At 37.7% G+C, this 22,108-nt stretch overlaps 1 protein-coding gene and 1 long non-coding RNA gene across 5 annotated transcripts in view; one reads left to right on the top strand and one right to left on the bottom strand.

Moving 5' to 3' along the window:
- LOC138736216 (uncharacterized) overlaps positions 1-9,298 on the bottom strand; it is a 55,492-nt gene extending 46,194 nt beyond the window's left edge. Inside the window, exon 1 of the long non-coding RNA XR_011340163.1 lies at positions 9,134-9,298. This is a non-coding gene — a long non-coding RNA (uncharacterized lncRNA). The remainder of the gene's footprint in view (positions 1-9,133) is intronic.
- The window catches only part of gpsm1b (G protein signaling modulator 1b), a 248,192-nt gene that overhangs the window by 51,094 nt on the left and 174,990 nt on the right, over positions 1-22,108 (top strand). Inside the window, exon 1 of one of the 4 annotated variants that reach the window (XM_069885306.1) lies at positions 8,837-8,940. The exons of 2 other annotated variants lie outside the window; for them this stretch is intronic. Coding sequence is in view for 1 of the 2 variants with exons in the window: in XM_069885296.1 (XP_069741397.1) it covers positions 19,231-19,232 (2 nt within the window). In the remaining variant the exon portion in view is untranslated. Of the gene's footprint in view, positions 1-8,836; positions 8,941-19,156; positions 19,233-22,108 lie in introns of those variants that run through there. One more of the 4 variants, XM_069885296.1, reaches the window with a different exon arrangement.

Raw genomic sequence — 22,108 nt, 5'->3', positions numbered from 1 at the left:
GACATGTCAAGCTCTTGTAGATGGTCGATTTTGGCCATGGCAATGCAACATCCTCTTAGAAAGAGGGCGTAAGCTTGTAGAACTTCCATGTCATCAGGTTTTATTGACGAAAATAAAAGAGCCCTCTGTATATAAGCTGTAGCAGTTTTATGCTTGTTACCAAAATGCTTCTTCAGTAAAGACTTAACCTTTTTTGAATCCTTCATTCGGGGACATATAATGACAACTCCTTACAAGTTGTTGTGGTTGTCCACTTGTGAACTGTTCCAAGTAATATAGACATTCCTCTGGGTTTTGGCTCTTACTTTCAATACTGCATTCAAAGTTTCTCATGAATGCTTGGAATTGAAGTGGGTCATTATTATCTCCCTCTAGGGCAGAGAATTGTAACTGGATTAACGATGCAGCCATTTCATCTTGCTTTTTCGTGCCTGAGCGCATGTTACTTTGTTCACCCGGATTTCTGATACCTGACTTGATCGTCAAGTAATCTGTAGCGAGATATTGTATTTGGCTCACATCACTGTCCATTGTGGTTATTGCTGGGATTTGAGGATTGGCATCACCCTGCCTTAACTTGGTTTGTTCTGCCTTAGTAGTAAACATTTTATTTTTTTGTCGTCCTTCCTCAAAACGTGACTCCATATCATTAGATGATTTACATAAATTGCTTCAAACATCAGATCTCTCCAAGTTTGTTAGAATCTTAATTTTAGCCTTAACAACAGCAAGGTTTTTTTTCCAACTCCATTTCCTTTCTTTTCCTCCTTAGCTGCTCCTGTCTAAGGCAAATTTATTTTGAAACAATTCTTGTTCTGCAACAAGAGCAGCAACTTCAGCCTGAACCATGCATGAAGATGCAGTGCTTGAAGTACAAGAAACTCTGGAGCTTGATCTAGAAGAACTTCCTTTGATTCTTCTGCTTTCATCATTTGACGCACTATCTTCTTGTCGTACTTCATCTGGTATGTCAGATGTTGCCTTAGTATCTGACTTTGTCACCAGTTTGTATTGCCCATCCTTCACATCTTGTGACATAGCTTCACACTTTTCCAAGTGGCTGATCTTCAATCCAGTTGATGTTTTTTGCTGTAATTCTGTGGGGGTTTGTATTCCCAGAAGCCAAAACCTTCTATTCTTCTCTTGCCTCTCTCAGTCTGTAAAGAGAACAGCTTTGGCTCCACTTGTATCTAAGTAAGTGCCGCCAATACAATTCTTCTCAAAGTTCCGTGACCTTCATCTCCTTGATACGTCGCTCCTCAGAGGCAACAGTTTCAGCGGTGGCTGCCATTTCACTCTTATCCATCTATCAACCTCCATGCTCAGTCACCAAGCTTGCAGAACAATAACTCCAAAACCAAAAATAGTCCTCAAAGGTCAAGTGGCAGTAACTCCAAACTGTGTTCCAAACTTGCAACAAAAACACAGAAGGAATCCGTAAGTAACGCTTGCCGCTTCTGATGGCCTTGATGCTGCTGTTGACAATCATGCTTTCATGAGTTCAAAATGCTCTAAACAGACCCCAGTTGATTCACTTCAAATTCCAAATCCAATTTCTAACTTTCTATAGACTTATTTGCAGCAACTACTTTCCATTCCACACAGGTAGACCCTGACTTATAATGGGGTTCAGATCTGGGTCTCACATTGAAGGTTGAAATTATCATAAATTGAAATCAGACGAAAATACGCGAGACTTGGTGGAAAAAAAACACCATATTTTGACATAAAACGTGAGAACAGAAACATTGTAACTTTGAAATATCATATGTCGAGACATTCTAAGTAGGGGTCCATCTGTATAGTCACTTGGATGCGAAGAGAATGTTGTCTATGGCTTGTTCAAACAAATTCGTATTAAACTTTTCCAAAGTTTATTAAACGATATTAAATATTGTTAACATTAATATAAGTTGTTAAATGGCCAATAGAAAATGTCAGAAGAAATTTTTACTATCCATTCCGTAGCACAAAATAAACTAAAATCTTATGACTCTGGAGGAAAGATGTTGCTAAGAGATACCATAAAAATATATTAAATGACAAACCAGAAATTGACAAGTGGTAAGGATGAAACACATTTTAACCCCTACAATTGCCATCATCATTTGGGGTATTGTGTATCAAGGTCGGGAAGTTGTGTTGGAGCTGTATAAAACTATAGTAAGGCCATGTTTGTAATTTTTTTGCGCAGTTTTGGTTACTTTACAGAAAGTCAAAAGAAAACTTGTGGGTCGTTTTTTCTGAGAGTGTAGTAGGTGCCTGGTGTTCACTGCCAGTGAAGGTGGTAGAAGTAGATATGATAACAATACTTAAGAGGTATGAACAGGCAGGGAATAGAGGGATCTAGGCCATATGCATGCAGATGGGGTTCATTTAGATTGGCGTAGCCGGTGGAGATTGGTTGGACGGACCATTCCTGTACTCTATTCTGTTACCTTTTTGAACACTTCAATTGAATCTTCCTAAACTGCATCCCTGATGATGCTTTCCATCAAAAAATTTCTTCATGTGAGATTATTTTGCCAGTCACCCTTGTTTTCCTGATCTTTGAGCCTTCCACCAATTTGAACGGCTTCTCTCCATATATGTAGTCAGGACTCTAATCATTGAAAATATATTATATATCTTTTGTTCCAATCTATCCAGATGGTTAAAGTCCTTGCATCTGGAAGGATTTTAGTAAATCTCTTCTGCACCCTCATCAAAGTGTTTGTATCCTTCCTGAAGAACTGTATCCAGAATGGAGTACAATCCTCCATTTCTGGTTGATCTGATGTTTAGAGAAATGGATTGGAGGTCAATCCACTGGACCTTAAGAGTGGCAGAGAGGATTCCTGGAGTCTCCCTCCCTCACAACCACCCCCCCCCCCCCCCCCCCCCCCGCCGCCATCAACATGATCTACCGGGACCATTGTCTGAAGAGGGCATTCAAAACCATTGAGGATCCCTTCCACACTGCACATAGCATCTTTCAGATGCTCCTGTTGGGGAAAGAGATACAGAGCCAGTACCACCAGGCTGAGGAACAGCTTCTTCCCACGGGCAGTGAGAATGCTGAACGACCAAAGGAACTGCTCACACTAACCATCCGAGACTCTAATTTGTACAAAACCATATGTATTTATCTTTTAGATATAATACTTGTCCTGCATATGCATTATTTGTCTGTATATGTATTATGTCTGGTTGTGTGCCTGCATATTTTTTGCACTGAGTACTGGAGAATGCTGTTTCATTGGGTTGTATTTGTGCAATCAGATGACAATAAACTTGAGTTGACTAGATTTATCTTGACTTGCTTGTTATTTTCCCATATTTATTTGTTTAACTTCCCCTCAAGTGTATCTATACTATTCATCTCAGCTATTCTTTGTGACAATAACTTCGACGTTCTTTGAATGGGAACTTTAATGACATTTCATTCCTGTGAAATGGATAGGCTAAAAAATTCCTGGAGTAGGCCTGGTATAGCATCATTGACGTGATGTTGTGTTTTCAGTTGAACACTTGCAGATGTTTTACCTCTCGTCATGTTCTACTCATTTTTTTTGTGCACAATGCACATGTTGAACAACTGAAATTGATAACTAGCTAATAGATGAATTGTGCTGGGTTTCAGGACAGTCAGCATTCAAAAGGCTCTCTGTGAGAGGAAAGATCGAATGATCATTGATCTTTGAAACAGAAGCAGGAGGTTGAATGGTCAGTCTTTCCTTGCACTGACCTTCCAAAGGGGGCTTTTGTTATCATGTCAGAAACACTGGGATGCTTTAATATATAATATATTTTCACTGTGTTTCTTGCTCGGTATGTGACTGTACAGCTCGAATGTATCAGCAGACAGGAGTGCTAACAGCTGGGGGGGGTGTAGCCGGAGCTGGTTCAGCTGATTTATTCCTGTCTCTGCAACATTTATATGGTACAAGGTAGGCAAGTCAATGACTTCATGGCTTTGTTTCCTAGCAATGAGAATCAGAGATTAACAAGGACAGTATTATCTAGGTAAGATGATTGTGTATCTGGCATCTATTTTCATTGGATACTTCAACATTGAATCTTGTGTGTTGTACTGTTCATTCATTTGTCTTTTGCTTTATACATTTGAGTTTTTACAACTTACAAATTTTGCATTGATTGAAATAAGCATTACAGTCTGGAATCATCTGAAGGAGATATTAGATTAATTGGTTCTGTTTTCTTAATATCTTATTTACTGGACACGAGTTGAATCCAAATATTTATTAATATACAATGGCCGTGACATCTTTTTATTGCAGTTTAATTACAAGAATGTTTTCTAGTAGACTTCATCACTACCCTAGGTGTAGTTTAATTTGATATGCAAGTCTGTCAGACATCATATTTATTTTCTATTTCTTCACCTTGTTATTTTGTTAAAGCTTATTGAATAAGAAATATTAATATTCATCACCACACCTTTAGCTCTTGTGTACACTCTTGCTCTGTTTGAAATAATACATTTCCAGACTTGTACAGTTTGAACTGCGCAATACACTTGATACTTCGGACAAAACATAAGGGAGTAATATAGTCCAAAACTTGAATATAAGTACAGCATCATTCTTCTTGCAGTCGCTGTCGTTGTTTCATTATGTTATTGGTTAAATATCCTGCACAAGCCTATGCAATTGAATGGTGGGAAACTATTATTAAGTAAGATTTTTCTTATTTTCACTCATTTTCTTTCAAGTTGTAATGAAACCCTCATCAATAAAAGGAAAGGAAAATTACTCAATAATGTAACACAGGAAAGAATTTTGATTTCTAATGAATTCAATTTTAGGTTTGCTTTGAATAGTCTCTTAAAACTTTGCAAGAGTCCATGAACAATGAAACAAAAATGTGCAGTAAAATCAAATGCTGAATTGCATGACTGTTGCCTTGCGTGATTCATATCTGCAATATAACTTGTGCCTTTTGTGGATTACTTCAAGGATGAATTTAAACAGTCATCCATGCTTTATTTATTGTTGTAATCTCTGTGAAACTTCTTCGAGCCCTTGTAAGATTTTTTTCAGGTCTATGGATTCTTTAAGATATAGAATTGGAGTTAGCAGTCTGTAACACAGACAACAAAACAAAATATCTTTCAAGCATATAATAGCACAAAAGAGCTTAATTTAAGGTATGGGTTTTGAAGGGCTTCTTAAATGAGGATGGCAAGGTTTTAGGGACGAGGCCCTAAATTTTGAGATCAAGATGACTGAAAGATTTTGTATGTTTTTTTTTCAAACAACCATTGTGGTAGAGCATGGTGGTGAGATTTGAAGGAAACCTCCTCAGATTTTGCTATCATTTCCAATACATTGGTGAAAGCAGCCAAGGAGAAAATCAATCATTGGAGAAGGTATGTTATCCCCATCTTTGAAATATTTAATGATGATTTATATAAAATTTTACATTTAAGCGAATTGTTACTTAAAATGCTTATCTAGATGGGAAGGTTGGAGGTGAAAGATTCTTTGATAAGATGAAAGCTTCATATAGAATCAGAGTTAGTATCAAATTGCAGTGAAAACCTTGAAAGATATGAACAGATGTTTGTCGTGTATGATTTCCAATCACCATTTTTGGAAGGTACACACACACAGCCTTGGAAAGAACTGGATTTTACTCTTGATTTATGTGACGCTGTTTGTGATTTATTGTCAACCATAATTAATTGAGGAAATAATAATGATCCGTTTCCACACGAAGATGTGTCCATAACATTAAGGAGAAGGGTGAAGGGACTCTGAAGTAGGAGACAAACAAAGAATACTAGTCTGGAAATGTAGTTTGTAATATTTGTGTAATGATATGGTTTATTGTATGTACTGGCCAGTACAGGCACGGGCTGGCCCACCCTCCTGATGACATCCTCTCCTAGACTACTCCCTGGACTCCTTCCCTGTGACCCAGGCCATAAAGGTCGAGTCATCTCTTCCTTCCCAGCACTTGGACCCGGGCCAGCAAGTCTTATGTGTAATAAAGCCTATCGTTCCCCTCGGTCTTTGTCTCTGTGATTATTGGGGCAACTGGTAGTGGCCAACAATTTGATTTTTTTTCTAATTGAATGATTCAGAAGAATTTTTCCAACAAGTTATTATTAAATCTAAAACCAGAAAACAATTACATTGGCCCTGCACATCCAAACTACTGGTAATGGTAATACTGAAAATGAATTTATTGTCATATGCATTGTACAATGTGCATATGCACCAAAGTTTGTTCTTGCTGCAGCCAAACCGATATGTCATTTAAAAAAAAACTGCAATAGTATACATTGAATTAAAAAGAGATTAATACAAGATATAGATAACATTCCCAATTACCATGGAGCAAAAGAAAAGTGGTGTTGCAATCATGCAGACAGTCCTTCTTGTGGGCTACATGGCTCTTCTCACCCAGAAAGTAATATGTTCACAACATAAGAATACAAGAACGTACTAAGCAGCAGGACTTGGCTCCAACATTCAGTAAAATCATGGCTGATCTTTTATCTCAGCAGCATAGTGACAAGGAACAGAATTTTTTTCTTCATGGTTCCCATATCTTGGGTTTGATCAGGAACTTCAGTATTGCCTGTCTGGAGTTGCAAGTTCTCCCTGTAATCAGGTGGGTCACCCTCAGCTGCTCTGGTTTCGTCCCACATCCGGACAGTACATAACTTGGAGGAACAAAACCTCGAATTCCATCTCTGTAGTCTCCAACCAGGAGGCATCAATCTTGACCTCCAATTTCTGGTAATCCTCTTCCCCAATTTTCTTCCTTTGCTCTGTACCTCTGATTCCCTTTAGCTCCCCAGCTCCTTCCCTTATTTTCTCCTATCAGCATCTTTCTCATTGAATCATACACAAGAACAAAAGTGCTTTTGAACATGTCTAAATCTCTTACAACATACAAAAATGCCGTAGCCACTTCAGTAGAAAAAAAATAAAGGTAATGCTTTCCATATTTCTTCAATGTGCTACAATGTTGGGAGCTTTGGCCAGAGTGGAGATGATTTGTAAAATTCCTCAATTATGTTTTTTTAGACTGCAATGTTGGGAAAATCACAGAAAAAATTAACATAATTACTGCTCGTGTGGCCATTCACACTGGGCCCCTTTTTAGACTACAAGTACCTGAGTGCAACAATCCCAGTGGCTGGACGTGCAGGTGAGTGGATGACCATCATTGAATTTTTCCTGTATGATTTACACTGCAGGCTTCTTCCAAAAAGTTGTAGGGGTCCTGCAGGATAAATCACGGTGCATTCCTTTTTAGACTGCTTTTTAGCGGCAAAATTCCTGGATTGTGCCATTACATTCCTGTAGTTTAAAAACCATAAACGAATCACACACACTAGACATTGCATACTATAATGTTGCTGTCCTCAACTAGTTGCAAGTTCCTGGTGAAGTTATTCTGTTGTAAAGAGGAGTAACTTAAAAGTTTTGATCAACATTTTGGGAGAGTTCAGCAAATTGAAACCCTAAATATTGCCCCATCTTCAGTGGTGACAATTAATACTCCAGTTAGAAATTTAGTTTCAATTGTGCCACGAAGTCTTGCGCAAAAGTGCTGTTCGTTAAAAGGGACTACAGTGATTAAAAAGTTGATGCATTCTGTCACCAAATTTCATGACCATGATTATTTACAAAACGCATAATAGAACAGACTAAGATGGTGTAGATATAGGGCTTTGTTGAGCAGGCATCTTGCTCTTATTGTTACATGGAACACAGTGAGATTGTTGTAATCAAGGCGGAATGTTCGCTTACATCTCTTAACAAGAAGCAAGTACTTTCCATATAAGGAGGTAACAACGATAATAATTGAACAAGGAGTTTGAAATGCATGTGTACAACTTAAAGATGAATGTTAGAACATTTGGCTTCTAATTGTTTTAATCATGAGAATAATTTTTAAGTTATCAGGCTATCTTTGCATCTGGCTCTGATTTGAAATTATCTTTGCTATTGTATTCAATGGTAAGTTAGGGACAGTGTGTGTAGTCCCAAATGGCTGAGTTGCAAGTTGATATGGTTGCAGCCACTCTTGTCCATTAATGCATCTGTGATTGTGATTTTTCAAATACTTGCACACCACATTTAATGGAGTAAAAATAGTAGCCTACAAATCTGCTTCAGGTGTAGGTTGAGAGATGAATATTTGCCTAATGGATTTTTTCAATCTGAAAAGCATTTGTGGGCTAGTTTGAATATTTCATCTCAAACTGAGAATAATCTTGACATATTTACAGAATTGATTGATTTTAAATGAAGTGCTAACTACAGTTGACTGTTGGGAAAGGACATAATTTTGATTAGGCTTTGTGAAGTAGGATTGTCCAGTCATCTAGTATTTTTACTGATATAAATCAAATTCCTTTCAAAATGATACTGTCTTTCTTTAGCAGTTATTAAACTAGTAAATAAATATGTATGAATGCCCTTCTGAACTCATGCCTGGAAGACCATTTTGGTGAGTGAGTGGAGATTAACAAGCCCATTGTAATCTAATTCTTTGTGTATTTGATTAAGCACAAAGCTCCAGAGTTGAGTTGAAGGGAATCAACAGCTCCTTTGATTATATTGTGCAAATGCAGCAAATGAACTTAGCTTTTGTTCTGCAGCACTCACAGTTTTTTTGTCTGGTCTGTGTTCTGAGCAAGGTTACCATAGTGATGAGATCAGTAGCTGCTACCCTATTATGGTGTCAGAGTTGGACAGTCATAACAAAAGCTAACATTCCCTGCTTACAGAGTCTCTCACCATTGAGCATTAGTAGAGTGGACAAGCTTGACTCTTTTAAAAACTGATGCCTTTCATAAAACATAAAATATTACAGATATATAAATTGCAAAAAATAATCACATCAAACAGCATCTGAAGAGAGCAAAACAATTAATGGTTCGGATAGTACAACAGCTTTACTGTATGTATTTGGAAGGTGAGTTAGCAACTTCCATTGCATTCGCTAGGCCCTTTCAAACTGCCGTGTAAAATGGAGTTAACTGGGTAATTTGCCTGGTTAGTTTCCTAGTTATGCAGCAGTTAGAAAGGGTCTGACCTGTCAAACCAATTGGACATCACTGGGTCCCTGACCTACCTCAGAGGTAGTCAGGGAATGCAGTTAAACTTACCTAAGTCATGTCAAAGGGGATTTGAAAATGAAAATGGCTGACTTGTTTATTCCAGTGATGTCAGCGCTTGCATGTGTGCATCACCAGGCACCCAGCGTTCGAACATCCGGTGGTACTTCCAGTGAGTACGTGATGCATCATTGTGGGTACAGGATACCCTTAAATCGCCGGTTGATTTTCCCCCCTGCAATTTAAAAGGTGCTTCCAGCACCTTTGCTCCAGTAATCACATCTGGGTCCCAGGAGGGCTACCCAGGTGCTGCGGTATAAAAAAGGCTAATGAGTCATTAACCTTGGTTTGTGAGCAAACTTGGCCCTTCATCAAGTTGCTGGGACTGGAATCTTCTTGCTTTCACATCAGAGGGCAGCTCATCTTCCAGTAATTTAGGATCTACAGATGTTGTGCCCCATACTGCAAGAGGCCTCTGAGAAACTGTTCTCTAAAAGAGCAATACTGCATAATGTGGGAGACCAGCTCCAAATGTATCAAGCATTATTCGCAAAGTAGTTTAAAAAATAAAGTGAGATAGAGATTAAGAGACCTATTCAAGACATGTTAATAGATTTCTACTGACAGTTGCTGGCACACAGTCCTTTGGCCTTTGGAATTCAAACTATTTCAAGTCTTCATTGTCAAGAGTTCAGACAAATGTCAAATCAAGGAGACAAGTTTGAAAGCTATGATGAGGAAAATAAGGAATAAGAGGATTGGTTTTTAACCATCTATTCAGGAACATCATTGGCTGATCTTGTACCTCATTTTCCAACTCGACCCATTCCCTTGATTCTACAAATAGTCACATATCTTGATCACCGTTTTAAGTGAACTCTCTCACCTGCATTCATGCTTCCCAATGTGGCCTCCCCTACATTGGTGAGGTCAAGCATAGAGCACCAGCTCTTTGACAACAATGACCACCCTGAGCTCCCAGTTACTTGCCATTTCAACTTTTCTTCCCATTCTTACACTGATCTCTGCCTTCTCCAGTACCAGAGTGAGACCAAATATTAACGGTAAGACATAAGTCTGCCCTGTCATTCAATCATGAGCTGATCCATTTTCCCACTCAGCCCCACTGCCTGGCCTTCTTCCCCATAATCTTTCATGACCTGGCTAATCAAGAACCTATCAATCTCTGCCTTGTACACCCAATATCCTAGCCTCTGCAACTGCCTGTGGCAACAAATTCTATTGATTTACCACTCTCTGAAGAGATTCCAGTGCATCTCTGTTCTAAGTGGTCACCTTTTAATCCTTAAATTGTGCCCTCTTATCCTAGATGTTCCCACAACAGGAAACAACCTTTCTACATCTACTCTGTCTATGCCTTTCAATATTCAAAATGTTTCAATGAGATCCCCTGTCTCATTCTCCTAAATTCCAATGAATATAGGCCAAAAGGTGTGAAAAGTCCCTTTTACATTTGCATCCCACTAAATTGGCTGTTCATTGTCCTGGGATAGGAATGGGGGTTTGGCTTTTCACTCTTGACCACTCTAAATGAGACAATGAACACCTTCACACTTGCAACGAGCCATCCCCGGGATTTCAGACTGTTCTACCTTCTACCAGTGATGACATAATGCATCGAGCGATGATGGACTTGCCCTAAATCCTGATCAATGTATTATCATCTTGTATTTGAACAAAATTAATCATACTGAATTATAGCATAATTAAGCTTTTTTTAAAAAAATTTTTATTTTTCACACCATAAACCACATTGACCAAGATACATACATTTTCCTTTTCAAATATATACAGTGTCATTTTCTCCCCCCCCTCCTCCCGTCCAACCCTCCCTACCTCCCCCCCATTCATTTAAAGTACAAAATCTAAGATACATTAAACCAGTCAAACAATGTTGTCATTCAATAAAAATAAACAAGAAATTCCACTGAGTCAATTCTTTTCATTTCCTTCTCCTTTCGTTAATTTAGGTGGTAGATGTCCCCGGTAGGTTTTCTCTATTGTGTTTCATGTATGGCTCCCATATTTGTTCAAATATTTCAATATTATTTCTTAAATTATATGTTGTTTTTTTCTAATGGAATACATTTATTCATTTCTATACCATTGTTGTATTCTCAAGTTATCTTCTAATTTCCAGGTTGACATAATAAATTTTTTTGCTACAGCTAGAGCTATCTTAACAAATCTTTTTTGTGCACCATCCAAATCAAGTCCAAATTCTTTGTTTTTTATGTTACTTAGGAGGAAGATCTCTAGGTTTTTTGGTATATTGTTTTCTGTAATTTTATTTAATATCTGGTTTAGATCTTCCCAAAATTTTTCTACTTTCTCTCATGTCCAGATTGCATGAATTGTTGTTCCCATTTCTTTTTTACAACGAAAACATCTGTCAGATACTGTTGGGTCCCATTTATTTAACTTTTGAGGTGTAATGTATAGCCTGTGCATCCAGTTATATTGTATCATACGTAAACTCGTATTTATTGTATTTCTCATCGTTCCAGAGCATAACTTCTCCCATGTTTCCTTCTTTATCTTTATATTTAAATCTTGTTCCCATTTTTGTTTAGTTTTACCATTTGTTTCCTCATTCTCCTTTTCTTGCAGTTTAATATACATATTTGTTATAAATCTTTTGATTATCATTGTATCTGTAATCACATATTCAAAGTTACTTCACTCTGGTAACCTCAGACTGCTTCCTAATTTGTCCTTCAAGTAGGATCTCAATTGGTAATATGCCAACACTGTATCGTGAGTTATATTTTATTTATCCTTCATTTGTTCAAAGGATAATAATCTATTTCCTGAAAAACAATTTTCTATTCTTTTGATCCCTTTTTTCTCCCATTCTCTCAAGGAAAGGTTATCTATTGTAAAAGTGAGTAACTAATTTTGCATCATTATTAGTTTTGGTAATTGGTAATTTGTTTTATTCCTTTCTACATGAATCTTCTTCCAAATATTGAGCAGATGACGTAATACTGGAGAACTCCTACGTTGTACCAATTTTTCATCCCATTTATATATATGTGTTCAGGTATCTTTTCCCCTATTTTAAAAATCTGATAGATATCTTAATTGTGCGGCCCTATAATAATTTTTACAGTTTGGCAGTTGTAAGCCTCCTTGTTTATACCATTCCGTTAATTTATCTAGTGCTATCCTCGGTTTCCCCCCTTTCCATAAAAATTTCCTTATTATTTTCTTTAACTCCTTGAAGAATTTCTCTGTCAAGTGTATTGGCAATGCCTGAAATAGGTATAGTATCCTTGGGAAAATGTTCATTTTAATACAGTTTATCCTTCCTATTAGTGTTAGTGGTAAATCTTTCCAATGCTCTAAATCGCCCTGTAATTTTTTCATTAGTGGATAATAATTGAGTTTATATAGATGGCCGAGAATTTTGTTTATTTGTATACCTAGGTATCTTATTGCTTGCATTTGCCATCTGAATGGTGATTCCTTCTTAAATGTTGAGAAATCCGCATTATTAATTGGCATTGCTTCACTTTTATTTGCGTTAATCTTGTAACCCGACACTTCTCCATATTCCTTCAATTTCTTATATAATTCTTTTATTGATAGTTCTGGTTCTGTTAAGTATACTATAACATCATCTGCAAATAAACTGATTTTATATTCCTTGTCTTTTATTTTTATCCCTTTTATTTTATTTTCTGTTCTTATCAATTCTGCTAGTGGTTCTATAGCTAACGCGAACAATAAGGGTGATAGTGGGCATCCCTGCCTTGTTGATCTGCTTAAATTAAATTGCTTTGATATATATCCATTTACTGTCACTTTCGCCAATGGCCCCTTATATAATGCTTTAATCCAATTAATATACTTCTTTGGTAAACTGAATTTTTATTAATACTTTGAATAAATAATTCCATTCTACTCTGTCAAAGGCCTTCTCTGCGTCTAAAGCAACTGCTACTGTTGGTGCTTTTCTCCCTTCTACTGCATGAATTAAGTTAATAAATTTACAAATATTGTCTGTTGTCTGTCCTTTTTTAATTATTCCAGTTTGGTCTAGATTTACCATTTTAGGTACATAATCTGCTAATCTATTTGCTAATAGTTTAGCTATTATCTTATAATCTGTGTTAAGTAATGATATTGGTCTATATGACGCAGGTGCGAGTGGATCTTTCCCTTGCTTAGGTATTACTGTAATTATTGCTGTTTTACATGAATCTGGTAAGCTTTGTGTTTTGTCAATCTGGTTGATTACTTCCAGGAGAGGAGGAATTAATAAATCTTTAAATGTTCTATAGAATTCTATTGGGAATCCATCCTCTCCTGGTGTTTTATTATTTGGTAGTTTTTTTATTATCTCTTGTATTTCTACTATTTCAAATGGTTCTGTTAATTTATTTTGTTCCTCTATTTGTAATTTTGGTAGTTCAGTTTTAGTTAAAAATTCATCTATTTTCCCTTCTTTCCCTTCGTTTTCAGTTTGGTATAATTGTTCATAGAATTCTCTAAAGTTTTCATTAATCTCCGTTGGATTATATGTGATTTGATTGTCTTTTTTCCTTGATGCCAATACCATTTTCTTAGCTTGTTCTGTCTTAAGCTACCATGCTAGAATTTTGTGCGTTTTTTCCCCTAGTTCATAATATTTCTGTTTTGTCTTCATTATGTTCTTCTCCACCTTATATGTTTGTAGTGTTTCATATTTTATTTTTTTATCTGCCAATTCTCTTCTTTTAGTTGTATCTTCCTTCATTGCTAATTCTTTTTCTATATTTACTATTTCCCTTTCCAACTGCTCTGTTTTCTGATTGTAGTCCTTCTTCATCTTGGTTACATAACTTATTATTTGCCCTCTAATGAACGCTTTCATTGCATCCCATAGTATAAACTTATCTTTCACTGATTCCGTATTTATTTCAAAGTACATTTTAATTTGTCTTTCAATTAATTCTCTAAAATCCTGCCTTTTAAGTAGCATGGAATTTAATCTCAATCTATACATTCTTGGAGGGATGTCCTCTAACTCTATTGTCAATATCAAGGGTGAATGGTCCGATAATATTCTAGCTTTATATTCTGTTTTTCTTACTCTGTCTTGCATACGAGCTGATAACAGAAATAGGTCTATTCTTGAGTATGTTTTATGTCTACCCGAATAATATGAATATTCCTTTTCCTTTGGGTGTTGTTTCCTCCATATATCCAAAAGTTGCATTTCTTGCATCTATTTAGTTATAAATTTGGTTACTTTGTTCTTTCTGTTAATTTTTTTCCCAGTTTTATCCACATTTGAATCCAAATTAAGGTTGAAATTCCCTCCTATTAATATGTTCCCTTGCGTATCTGCTATCTTCAAAAAAATATCTTGCATAATCTTTTGATCTTCTTCGTTAGGTGAATATACATTGAGTAGATTCCAAAATTCCGAATATATCTGACATTTTATCATTACATATCTCCTTGCTGGATCTTTTATTTCCTCTTCTATTTTAATTGGTACATTTTTACTGATTAATATAGCTACTCCTTTGCTTTTGAATTATACGACGGTGCTGTTACATGTCCTACCCAATCTCTCTTTAATTTCTTGTGCTCCAATTCAGTTAAATGTGTTTCTTGCACAAATGCTATATCAATTTTTTCTTTTTTCAGTAAATTTAGCAGTTTCTTCCTTTTGATTTGGTTATGTATTCCGTTAATATTTAAAGTCATATAGTTCAACGTAGCCATTTCATACTTTGTTTATCTTCCCTTTCCGTTTCCTCAACATCACCTTTCCTTCTTATCCATTTCTGCTTTCTTGTTTTGAACACTTTATAAGACAACATTTCTAAAACATCAAACATTTTCCTTATTCTCCTATTTAAAACTTCTTTAACCCCATTCTCCCCTCCCCCTCCTGAGTTGCCCTTTATCCCTTGTCGGGCAACCACATCTCCCCTCTCCATTTGGATTTGCGAATTCACTCGCAAGCATCAACTGATTTTGCAGTGACCGTAACTCCTCCCCACCCAGCCCCCCACCGGAAAAGATTTCAATTTTCATATATAACAAAGGTCACTCTTTTAATTCCCTCCTTATTCCCACTATTCCCTTTCATCCCTTATTAATTCATATCTATACTCTATATATTTTCCTCTAAATGTGGATACACTCATGTATACACATATATACATACACATCCACATATATATATATATATATATATATATATATATGCACATACATATAGTTCGTGGTCATTTTTACTCTCATTACATGTCTTCATCTCTCTGCTTGTTTTGTAGTTGTTCTGCAAATTTTCGTGCTTCCTCTGGATCCGAGAATAGTCTGTTTTGTTGCCCTGGAATTACTATTTTAAGTACCGCTGGGTACTTTAACATAAATTTATATCCTTTTTTCCATAAGATTGTTTTTGCTGTATTGAACTCCTTCCTCTTCTTCAGGAGTTCAAAACTTATATCTGGATAGAAAAAAATTTTTTGACCTTTGTATTCCAGTGGCATTTTGTCTTCTCTTATTTTCTTCATTGCTTTCTCCAATATATATTTTCTCTTGTTGTATATCTTAAGAATTTTACTAAAATGGATCTTGGTTTTTGCTGCAGTTGTGGTTTCTGGGCTAATGTTCTATGTGCCCTCTCTATTTCCATTTCTTCCTGTAATTCTGGTCTTCCTAGGACCCTGGGGATCCAATCTTTTATAAATTCTCTCATATTCTTGCCTTCTTCATCTTCCTTAAGGCCCACTATCTTTATATTATTTCTTCTATTATAGTTTTCTATTATATCTATCTTCTGAGCTAACAGCTCATGTGCCTCTTTAACTTTTTTATTAGATTCTTCTAATTTCTCTTTTAAGTCCTCTACTTCCATTTCTATGATTATTTCTTGTTCTTCCACATTATCCACTCTTTTTCCTCTCTGATATGACCATTTCTATTTTATTCATTTTTTCTTCTGCACTCTTAATTCTTCTTTTTATCTCATTAAATTCTTGTAATTGCCATTCTTTCACTGATTCCATATATTCTTTAAAAAAAGATATATCCCTTGGCCTTCCTTTCTCTTCTTCTTCCATTTCTCTATGTTCTTCTTCTTCTTCCTCTGGGTTGGCCATCTGTTGTTTCCTTGATTTCTTTTTGCTCTCCTCTTTCTTGTTGTCGTTATTTTCTATGTTCTGCACCTGTTGCTGTGTTGCAGCTGTCATTCTCAGGTGTGGAGATTGACTCCGCAGCTGTTCCCCCCTCCCGTCAGTGTGTTTTTTTTCATGCGACTCCTCGCGCATCCGCGGTTGCGCACTTTTACTCGGCTCCGTGAGCCATTTTTGTAGTCCCGAGCTCGGGACTTCCACTGACCTTAGGGAGCGGGCTTCTCTCTCCGTGGCGGGCCTCCTCGGACAGGTAAGGCCTTCACCTTCTTCTTCCGACGTTCTTTCATCTTCTCTTCTTCCCGTTGTTTTCGACTTTTCTCTCTTCGCTGCCATTTTCTTCTAACCTTTATTTTTACTTTGTTTTAATTTTTACTCTTTTACCTTTGTGTTTTGTGCGTTTTTTTTTCAACTTTTTCGGAGAGGGCTGGAATTCCCTGACTGGCCACTACTCCATCACGTGACTCCTCCATAATTAAGCTTTATGTACAGTACAGTATGAGCCCTTCAGCCCCTGTTGTTGTGCTGACCTATATAAACCTTTATAACCTTTATAACCTTTATAAGGAAAGTGCTAGCAACAAATAGCAATGGTGGATAATTTTTAAACAGTGTGGGAAAGTTGGTAGCGCTCTTAGCGCACAATTTATAAAGACTGGGGAAAAAACTATCAACTTTTGCACACTGCATAAATTATGTGCTATTGCTATTTATTTTCTCTCTCTCTCTCTCTCTCTCTCTCTCTCTCTCTCTCTCTCTCTCTCTCTCTCTCTCTCTTCCCTTTCCCCCAATCCCCGCTGTGACTTTCCAATGGCAATGTCATTTTAATCTTCCTTCATGTTCCTGTACTCACAAAAACTTAGGTCATTTCAAACCCACAATGCCAATTACCTGTTCTACACTTGCCTGATTGCAACACTGGCATCTGCAAGATTGTACTAGGGGTTGAGGGCGTAAGTCTCTGGTGTGAGATGACGTTAGCTAACGCCAGCATTGAGCTGATTTTGCTTTCACACTAGTCACTTTAAAGGCTGATTGGCTGTTAATTCCTGGGATCTCTTGCAAGTGTGAAAGGGGCTAAATGCTCCTTCTTATGATAACCCTTTCATTCCTGGAATCATCCCAATAAACTGCCTTTGAACTCTCTAATGTTAGCACATCCTTTCTTAAATAAGGAGCCCAAAACTAGACAAACACCACCTCTCATTCAGCCTGGCTGGTCAACAGCCCAGTGGAATGAACATTGAATTTTTGAATTTCAGAGAAATCTCGCCTCCTGTGTTCCTCTCTCCTCTTTTGATCCACTTTCAGACCTTCTCTCCCCCTCATCATTTTTGTATTCTTAACACACTCCCTCCACCTATTTGCAAACCCCTCTCCTTCTTGGTTTCATCCACCTCCACTCAATCATTTTACCCTCCCTGGTTTATCTATGCCCAACTTGCCCCTCTCCTGCTTATATACTGGCTATCTCCCCTCTCCACAGAGTTTTGACCTGAAACAGCAACAATTCCCTCCGCCCTCCCCAAATGATGTGCATTCCACTGGGTTCCTCTAGCACATTATTTTTTTATTTTGCTCCAGATACCAATAGGATCTTTCCACAAAGTACAGGGTAACTCCATGATTGAAATGCTTGCTCAAAGGGTAGTTGAAATCTTTAGCAACCAAAAATGTGCTGGAGCAACTCAGTGGGTGGAGCAGCATCAGTGGGAGAAAAATAATTTCAACAGTTTGAGCCAAAATCCTTCAAGACAGGAAGTAAAACACTTGCTCATGTACCTCCTCCCTCACCATCATCCTGGACTGAAACATCCCTTCCAGGTGAGGCAAAGATTCACATGCAGCTCCTCCAGCATCAGCAGGGGTGACTGAGAAGTTGGCAGGGAAGGATGAATTGAGAAGGGAGTCAAGGAAAAGGCAGGAAGGGAAGTGAAGAGGTAGAAGTGAAGGTGATTGGATCTCCTTGGAGTTGGTAAAAATGAGGTAAGATTGTTAGTTTGGATGTGGAGGCCAGTGGAGTGAAATGAGAATTCTGTGCTTTTTTCCGGGGTGGGGGGGAGGAGGAGGTGAGGGTATTCATAAAATGAATAGGAGTGGGTTTCATAATTTTGGAGGAATTATTGCCCGCAACGTGAGGGTCATTAACATGACTGCACAAGAGCTCTTGTGCATGTACAGGCTATGCAGAATTTAGCAGAGCTGATGTGTTTAACTCAATTGGAAGTTGAGCTGAATTGCCAAGCTGTGGCTCTTGCAATGATAACAACTGAGTGGGTGGGGAGCAGATGCTGAATTAGACAATTCTGCCCAATGTCTGAATTAATTGACCTGAAATGTTATCTGTTTTTCTTTCCATAGATGATGTCTGTCCTGCTGAACATTTCTAACACTATTTCTATTCCAAACCTCATCCATCTTCAATATGTAGGTTTAAGATTATAAAGATATTAATTGGCTCTTAATGTGCAGATGAATGATCGAACCTGAGGAAGGGGAGCAGGTTGATGGTCATTTGGGGAGAATAAAATGGGATAAATATAAGTGGCTACTTGTGTTTGCCATTGACTCAGTTGATCAGATGATTCTGTGACCGGAGAGAGAGAGAGAGAGAGAGAGAGAGAGAGAGAGAGAAATTGGACTGGAACAAGCACATGCATTATATTTCATGAAAAGAAGCTGTTAATACCCACATAGGTTACCATAGCAACCTTTTTATCACTAGCAGAAGCTAATGGACAATTAATCCATTGTATAGTCAGGCAGAAGAGAATAGAGTAATGAGGAATTGATTGGGCAACTCTTTATGAAGAAATATTCTGAGGTCAGCGCTGGAGCTGTACAGGAACTGTTTAGTACATAATCAAAGTCGAATGGTCCAGAGCAAAGCACATGTTCCTGGCTGTTGTAAATATATTAGCTCAGTTGAGTTGATTTGCTTTCTTACCAAGAGTGACATAAACAGAGAATAGATTAAGTTTGGCAGAGACTATGTATGTATTTTTATCTTCTAAACCCATGCATAGTTCTATCTTGATTTTGTGGTTAGTTTAATGGAAATTTATTTCTTTTTGTTTGTGTTCTTCCGTGTGTCTGTAACATTGTACTGCGTTTCATTTCCCACATCCAGCATCAAAATGCCCCTGTAGTTATATGTATATGGAGTTTTTAAGCTGTGATCCATATCCCATTTTAGTTTGACATTGAACAGTTTATCCTCTCTCATGTTCACGTTGCTTCAGATCCATTATAGGTAGAGGGAAAACTGCCGAGCTTAATTCAAATGGTGTCATTGGGTTGTCTGTAACCATGAGGAGAAAATGTGGAAATATAATGAATGACGCAGTGCTCACATGTCCTGCCTGAAGTGGGAGTGAGGTATTCCTAATAGCCGTTGGTTCTTTAACAGTTAAGTCGATGTTTCTTTAAAGGTGACCTGCAGTGCATTTCTTTATCAAAGTGAACAGGAATTTGTTTTTGTCATTGAACTTGGGACACCTAGGATTTGCTTTGAATTGTTTTGGTTAGACGTCATAGTAATATTTCGTGCATCATAATCCCTGTGGATACATTTGTGTTTATTTCTAGAGGCTATAAGCCTTGAGGCTTAGTTCTGTGCTATGAACACTGTTCTGTTCCTTGCCTCCTCATTTCAAGGAGAAAATGTTGTCGAACAGACTCGTAATTACTACTTTAAGCAATTGCTGAATCTGCTGTGCAGTGTCCTGATGATGAAATCTCTGGGGTTCAACATGCAGTCCTTCCTGCTTGAGGGATTTTTTTGTGGCTGTCGTGCTTCGTTTACAGCATGCACAGGGGGTTGTGCGCACACATCGCATGCAGCAGTTGGGTACAGTGCACTCCTGGCTGAGTTTTTTTGCAATTGGGTTGTACAAAGAACTACTCCAGAGACCAAGTTTTTGTACTGTTTTCCTTTCAGATGAAACAAAGCTGTTCTCAACAATTATGTCATTGTCCAATTTCTTTGTGTTTTTAACAGTAATGTACTGACAAAAGGCAAAGGAGGAAAAACCCAACACCCAACCCCAACCAACCAATTTTCCCCTGCAACCGCTGCAACCGTGTCTGCCTGTCCCGCATCGGACTTGTCAGCCACAAACGAGCCTGCAGCTGACGTGGACTTTTTACCCCCTCCATAAATCTTCGTCCGCGAAGCCAAGCCAAAGAAAGAAAAGAAATTTAATTAGTAATTGCGTTACCACGTATTTATGCAATGCCATTAGTGTAACAAACTATCTTAACGTACTTCACAGGGCTACTATAAAATTAGATCTGGGTGAACTTCACATCCCTTGATGATAGGACGTCAGATTAGCTCTGTGACAAATCTGGTAGTTAAATTATGTTGGACACATAACTGAACAGCTTTAATGTCTATCTTTGTATTGTTTTAATGAGAGTTGTACATGGATGCGATAGAGCAGGATGGAAAAGATCGTGCCTTGGGGGGAATTTCAGATGTAATAAGGTGTAAGTGAGAAGTGTTAGGTCTGCTTTGTTCATGAATGAGTGAGTCAGACACCAGACTGAGTCGAAATCAAGGTTCTTTGTTCTTTATTACCGGATTGTAACACTTGCAACTAACAGTGTTAGTTGGAGAAGGCGCATTCTGCCGTTATCAGCAAGGTGTTTTTTTTATACCTCAGGATACGTACTTAGTAAATTATCATACCATTACATTGTCCAATGAATAAACTGTTGCTATCCTTCTCTGTTAGTCTGCTGCACATCATTCTTGTTAGTGCAAAGCTTATCTTGAGTGGACAAGGTCACATCTGCGTTCTGTTACTCCTTAGTACTGGGTGACTCCTTCTCCAGTCCCATCTCATGATGTTTTTACCTTACAGAAGGGAAACCATTGCAGCTGATGGTCTGGGTATTATTTGATAATGAGCATTACAGCCCAGGAGCTGGCCCTTTGACCCATGAATCTATGCTCAATATGATGCTCAAATTAAACTAGCACATACTAAATATCTTTCAAATCCCTTCATATTCATGATAAACTTGTATCACTGTTGTCACGACTAATTTGTTACAGTTTTTCATGAACATTTTTTGTGGATCCAAAATGGTGCTGGAGCATGGCAACTTGTGGCATTCACCGTATCTCCGTACCGTGGCAATAAGCAATTCAATTTGATGAGTAATAGGATTTGGTATGGGTTCGGAAAGCAGCAGAGAGACCTGGCTCAGCTTGATTTACGAAGCTCGATGGCAGCCCGTGAGGGCAATTAGTTGGATGAGTTAGTACATACAAAGCCATTGGAATCGCAGAGTCGTATAGCATGGAGACAGGCCCTTCAGCCCAATACATTCTTTTTGACCCTTTTGCCTATTTACACTAATCTGATTTGATTTCCTTGGGACTGTGCCTTGGGAAACACAAGTGCTATAGATGCTGGAATCGTGAGAGAGAAAGAGAAATGGTATCAAGCCAGAACCGTTGGTGAAAAGAAATGGTGGAGAATGTGGTTCTGCAGATTGCAGATTAACAATAAATAGGAATTAAGCTTCCCATGTGGAGGTTGCAAGGAAAATCATGTGTGACTTTGAAGACTGTTACACTTTTCCAATACTTTACAGGGGAATTTAAACATAAGATTGAGGGAAAAATAAACATTAATTTGAGATGGAACAGTGCAAAAAAAGGTTATTTGGGTAGAAGAGGTTTAAAATTGGCTGGTAATTTGCAAGGACCGACGATTTGTTTAATTTTTTTGGAGGAAAGAACGGTGAAAACAGGTAAAACAATATTGAGGAGAGGAATGCATTAAAAACATCAGCTAATGCTACATTAAAGAATGAACATTGATGGTCCAAGGGAAATGTAGAGCATATCAGGAGA

The sequence above is a fragment of the Narcine bancroftii genome, chromosome 1, assembly GCF_036971445.1.
Source record: "Narcine bancroftii isolate sNarBan1 chromosome 1, sNarBan1.hap1, whole genome shotgun sequence".
NCBI classification, from domain to species: Eukaryota; Metazoa; Chordata; class Chondrichthyes; order Torpediniformes; family Narcinidae; genus Narcine; species Narcine bancroftii.
This window is presented reverse-complemented; position numbering and strand designations above follow the sequence as displayed.